Source organism: Beta vulgaris, chromosome 1, assembly GCF_026745355.1.
Source record: "Beta vulgaris subsp. vulgaris cultivar EL10 chromosome 1, EL10.2, whole genome shotgun sequence".
In the NCBI taxonomy this organism is placed as follows: Eukaryota; Viridiplantae; Streptophyta; class Magnoliopsida; order Caryophyllales; family Amaranthaceae; genus Beta; species Beta vulgaris.
Window position 1 is genome coordinate 44,993,499 of NC_079202.1, and position 6,071 is coordinate 44,999,569.

The following is a 6,071-nucleotide window of genomic DNA, read 5'->3' on the forward strand; positions in this document are numbered from 1 at the left end:
AATTCATATAATTCAACTTATTAACAAGCACAACTTGAAAAGTAATGATATATAGTACTAATAATATAAATTGAAACATTGAAACAAATCAAAACATAAAATAAATCATAGGCTACAATAATGAACCTAGATTTAGGAACAAAATCCATAACAACCACAACCAAAACAATCACAATTCAAAAGAGTGAGAAATTGGACTTACCGGTTTTTTAGCAATTCGCTTTGTATCTTTATCTGGCATTCTTCTGAATTTTTTAGGCTTCCTTCAACTGGAAAAAATAATCAAGATACAACAAATAAAGGCTTAACATGAACAAGTCAAGGCAAGAATGAGTCAAAGATACCTGGGAATTGTGATTTTTTGAGCAATTGAGAAAAGCGGAAGCCATCTTTTGGATATATACTGGTCACATACGTAGGCTAAACCGAGAAAATCAAAACGTGGTAAACAGCAAAAGGAAGTCGATCAATAAGCTACTTATCTTAGTTAACTATCTGAATGACCAGCCTTTGTGGTTGCATAAGCAATAGCACAGAATAATAGTTCGTTTACTATAACAAAAGAAATGATGATAACATTATCAAAAGGTGCATGTACAACCACATCTAGCATTACAGAGGAAATGTACCAAAAGCAGACCCGTTATCATTTTAGTGAGCCTATGAGTGTCATTGATGCGGCATGATATCTGCAAAGACCACAAAGGCAAGTAAGCATTTGACTGACCATATACCCTGAAGTTTGTTTAGTTTCCAGATTAGATTATGGAAGCTGTGTGAAATTCCTAGTTGGTTGTTAATCTTGGGAGACTATCCAAGACTTAATGCAGGTTACATTTGACCAGTCATTGAATATAATCATAATGCAGAACTCAGTAAATATGATTTAAGAGAGGACATACCTGTAGATGGTGAACATCATATAATGCCAGCCATTTTGAGACTGTCATAGGATATCATGTTTTTTACATAGGTCTGAGAGCGATGTAGTGGATCAGTTTTTGATATGACCTTAACGTTGGCCGCTCGCCTAGCACGTGACAGTGCAACATATAGTTGGCCATGGGAAAAACATGGTCGAGGGAGATAGACGACAACTTGTGATAGTGTTTGCCCCTGGGACTTGTTAATTGTCATTGCAAAGCTGAGTTTGATAGGAAATTGTTTCCTTTGAAATTGGAATGGATAATTTGCTGAGGCGGCTGGCCGCAATTTAATCCGTGGTATAAGGACGTGTTCTCCTTTGTGGTGGCTGGTTGTTATAACACATTCAATTATGTTGGGGAAGAAACGTTTGCATATAAGACGTGTTCCATTGCATAACCCAGCAGAAGGCAAGATATTATGGAGTAATATGACTGGGCAATTTTCCTTCAGCACAAGTTCATGTGGGCTCATTCCACCAGGACAAAGCTTGTTTATAAATTCAGTAGGATATATTGCACAGTTATCATCAAGAATTGTATCAAAGCTCTTATAAATGACAGCTTGTACAGGGAACTTCTCCATAAGGACTGAATTAATTGAATCGGCATCATCATTTAGGGGAGTTAATATTGCCCTTGTTGTGAATATATCAGTTGTGAATTTGTTCATATCAAGTTCAGGGAATGCCACTGAGGTTATCTCATTTATAGGATCTTCATTTTCCCTGGGGTTGCTAACAATTTCAGATGGCAGCAGAACGAATCCATTTTCTTCTGTTTGCAGTTCTCCATTCCCTAGTGAAAGGAGGAAAGATGAAAATGTAGGGTCTTCTCTAGCTCGAATGTTCTCTGTGAGCCTAAATTTGATAAGTTTAGGCCAAAGCACTGAACTCACTAAGCTAGCATTAACAGCTTCTCTTTGTGATTTCCTGGGCACAACGGGCAATACTTGTCGAAAATCTCCCCCAAAAACAATGATCTTACCTCCAAAAGGCAGAGTTGCATCACAAAGGTCTCGGAGAAGCATATCCAGTGACTCGACATTTTCCTTCCTTGCCATTGAAGCTTCGTCCCAAATTATCAAACTTGCTGCCCGTATCAATGCAGCTAGGCTACCCTGTTTAGGAACATCACAGGCTAGTGAAGCATCTGAATCAATGGGTATTTTGAACCGAGAATGTGCAGTTCTTCCAGAGGGTATGTTAGATGCAGCGATACCTGAAGTGGCAGTAGGGAGGACTATCTGATTCATTAAGCGAACTTTAGCGTAGAGCGCATTGTATAAGAATGTTTTGCCTGTTCCACCAGGGCCATCTATGAAGAATGCACCAGGTTTTTGCTGTTTAACATGGTGGATTATTACATCAAATGCTTTTTGTTGTGCTAAGTTGAGTTTCAAACGACAATCAATGCAATCTTGCGGTATTGGTGCATCCAGTGCATCGACAATATCCTTTGTCCTCCGCAACTCATCATCTTCTTGACCTTGTAAGTGTTCCAACCCAAATGCTTTAAGTGACTTACCCATGGCTTCCAAATATTGCTCAACTGGTCTAGCAGTAAGATGCCTAACCTTCTCTGGGAAATTAGGAAATTTGTGGCTAAAATCTTCTGAGAGGGCGGCATAGTATTTTAACCACAATGCATTTGGGTCACTTGGTTGGCAAAAAATCAGGACAGTTGAGAAAAGGCGACGGACAGCAGGAGGCATTTGCACTTCACATGCCTCAGCTAAGCACTTATCAATTGCATCATCTTCTTCTAGCAACCTGAGCTTAATAGCTGCTTCTTGAAAAGATGCACATCTATACCCATCAACTGTTAAAAGGTCTTCAAATGACCGTGGCCCTCGTACATTTAGAAGCAACAATCTCAAAAAATATCTTTCTCCTTCTGTTGGACCTACAAATGTGAGCCTACCAATGACAATCACCTTATTTTTCCTCTTAGCCCATTCCTTCGAAGAAAGATCCCACCTATAGTACTCTGTGAATTCGCCATATAAATAATTTTGTGCACCTTCAATTGTGGCATTGGCTTTAAAAAAAGCTGTGAGGGGAGTTCGAGAGCGTTTGTCATTCAAAACAATGCTATCAAGTTGTTCATGAGGCCTTACTTGGACTGTTTGCATATTAGGTAAATGCACTGGGAGGGGCATGACAGGTGGGTGCATTTCAAAAAGGTCGAATCCAAAAATGCGCCATGAAGCTTCACACGCAGAAACCCATCTCCCTGACTGGTAATGCTCTATCTCATCGATAGTGTCAACCCCACCTTTCCGCTCAACATTGAACGAGATCTTGTCATGCCCCTTGTAAACGTACTTATATAAGTACTTCACTGCTTCAATTGTCGAGCATACTTCTACATTTAAATGACAATCAAACAAGGCTGAAAGATAAGGGTTATATGGTATTACCCATCTGTTATCCAATGTTGCTTTGCGTATAGAAGCGCTGTCACCAGTATCCCGTCTCCTGTACATCGGATAACCATCACCATTGTTTGTCGTCTCACTGCGAAAATGTTTTGGATATCCATATTTGCAAGATCCCTTGCTCGTTAGATGCTTCATACATGGACACTCGGGATTCAGGTGGCCACACGGGCCATGCATCATGTGCTTCAGAATACTTTTCCTAAGGCGAGGATTATCTTGTGGTGGGATTTCAGCACAAATGAATCTATCATAATTAATTAGATTTTGTCATTTATTGGATAAATATGTTTAATAGAATTGGAAACAAAACACTTGATTAAGAAGCATTCCTGTGCAAAATATGCAGTGAACGTATGAAAGATGAAAGGAAATCGGGAAAATGTTATTGTTTATGTTTTTGTCGAAGAAAGAGCACGAGGTAAGTATGTATGCGTTTTTTCGAATATAACTATCCTATTGAGAGCCATTTCTATTGACGTTCTTTAGAAGTATTAAATAAGCAACGTAATTTAATAATCATTAAACTAATGCTCATCACAATTATTAGGTTAGTATATAAGTAGATTACCTATCAAAATCTGCTGGACATTTAATCTTGAAGGCGGGCTTCAAAATGATGAGCATGTGGGCATGTGGCAGACCTCGTTTTTGAAATTCAACAACATAAACAATTGCAGCAACATCTCCAAACACTTGTTTTTCCATAATATGTTTCTTCAATGCTAGCAGCTTGGCACGAAAAATCCTTGCAACCAAATCTGGGCGATTATGAGCTTCTTCTCCAGCAGCCAACTCATTTTTGATCTCTGGCCAATTTACATTGCATGTCATTGTGATGAACAAATCAGGCTTTCCATAGCGCTGCACCAAAGACATTGCATTTAAATATCTCTTCTTCATGTCTCTAGGTCCTCCGAGGAACGAAGGTGGCAATATAACTCTGTGGCCAACATTAGCTGCACTGTTTTCTCCGCTTTGCAGTGTATCAAGTATGCCTTGGTATAGATCTGCTCTGATGGTTTCTTGATTGTAGCGGAAAAAATCCAATCGCGTGTTTTCAATTTTCACATACATGTCTACAATATACTGCTGCAGGCATCTTCCAGCCCTTAGAAGCATGTTATTAGGTCGATGTTGGAGCTTATACGCATAATATTCTCTGCATGAAATTTGCTTTTGAAGCCTAGATCGGCCTTGAGACGCACCTATTTAGTAAAAATTATAACACAGGTCAGTATTTGATTAATACTTACCATGGATACATTACAAATGAAGGAAATAAAGAACAGGAAGGCCATACGTGAAGCTTCTTCCATTAGCAAGGCGTCAGCAGTGTGCACAGCACAAGAGGCAACGGGGTCTTGTTGCGTAGCTATTTGGGTCCGACCTCCATGTGACATTCTTTTGAGTCCTTGGCTCCACCCACAATCCCCACATGGGAACAAAAGGGGATATTGGAGCGGATCATAGCACCCATAATAGTGCATGATCCTATGCGAGGTATTAGATCTTCCAGATACAACTATATATGGACCGTTAGACTGGCTTGAGGAAGTGCTCTCTAACCATATGGCAGCCACTTCATCAGATGTAGGGGCATTATAAGTTCGCTGGTCAAGCACAGTATTTTTGTTTATAAGTATTTTAGTGTCTTCGTTAATTTGGATTCCTTTCAAAGATCGGAAAAAGTGGGCATAAGGGTTTTTTTGGGTGATATTAATGAGTATATCTATTATATCTTGTCTTAATTCTGGGAAACAGCCAGCACGATATTCAGCTTCATGTTGGGCATCATAAAAATATAATTGTAAATATTTAGGATTTTCATCATTAGGCAGTAAATTAGGTACAAAGTGATACAATTGTCCATGTAATTTAAAGACATATATTCCTTTTTGTGTTTCTGCACCGTAGTTGCCCCCAAGTGAGCTAAAAGCAAACATGTTATTATATATGCGCGCATATTTCCTGAAATGTAAGGCATCTTCTTCCATAGAAGTGAAAAGCCTTACAAGTTCGGGGGGATATTCATTAGAAACCAAATCAATTTCTCCATCACCACAACAGAAATGCAACGATTCATATGCAAATTTTTTAGCACTACATTTTGGGCAGTACTGAGGTTGAGGCAATTTGAATGGTTCTAGTGGTAATGGTTGCCCAATTACTGCAGCAGGGACTTCTGATGTTTATGCAGCAATAATTAGAAGCAGATCATCTTAGGGTGTCCATTGAATTTAATTTTGGGATGTACGCACACTTACTTTCACGGTTTGTTATGGGATGCCTTATCCGCGGTACTTTAGCTTGTCGAGTCCTACCTTCTCCTGTACAACTATGGAATGCACACCTAGGTGTAATTTTGCTGACAATGGTTTTTCATAAACAGAACAGGCTCACTAATCTGACATTACCTAGTAGAACCAATTTGAGAGAGAGCATGAACAACTCTTATGCGTTTGCTAGCACGGGAATAACTTGTAAATTTATCTGCCATTTATGATGACAGGGATCAATTAGTACACATAAAGATGAAGATGGGACCTTAGAGATATGCAAATTAAGGTAGAAAAGGTCCTGTGAACAAGAGAAGTGGCAGCGTAAAATCAAGTTACCCATGCTATTGTTGAATAGGTTGTATTTGTGATTGGACGCTGAACCTTAGGTGTAGTATCGTACCTATATCACATGTATAGCGATAAATT

At 39.1% G+C, this 6,071-nt stretch overlaps 1 protein-coding gene across 1 annotated transcript; it reads right to left on the bottom strand.

The window, feature by feature from the left end:
* Positions 1-918: 918 nt before the first annotated feature.
* Positions 919-5,863, bottom strand: LOC104894097 (uncharacterized). Its single transcript, XM_010680266.1, has 5 exons — positions 5,781-5,863; positions 5,631-5,731; positions 4,667-5,548; positions 3,935-4,571; positions 919-3,610 (listed from the first exon to the last, which is right to left on the bottom strand). The coding sequence occupies exons 1-5, from the start codon at positions 5,861-5,863 to the stop codon at positions 919-921; spliced, it is 4,395 nt and encodes a 1,464-aa protein (XP_010678568.1).
* Between the last annotated feature and the right edge of the window lie 208 nt (positions 5,864-6,071).

What these genes read in the sequence shown, in the direction of transcription:
- LOC104894097 (XM_010680266.1), bottom strand. Translation starts at nt 5,863, where the DNA reads ATGGCAGATAAATTTACAAGTTATTCCCGTGCTAGCAAACGCATAAGA. An exon ending in TCCCATAACAAACCGTGAAA is followed by an intron (nt 5,549 to 5,630) that starts GTAAGTGTGCGT and finishes CATAAACATCAG; the next exon opens with AAGTCCCTGCTGCAGTAATT. An exon ending in TGTCCAGCAGATTTTGATAG is followed by an intron (nt 3,611 to 3,934) that starts GTAATCTACTTA and finishes TAATTATGATAG; the next exon opens with ATTCATTTGTGCTGAAATCC.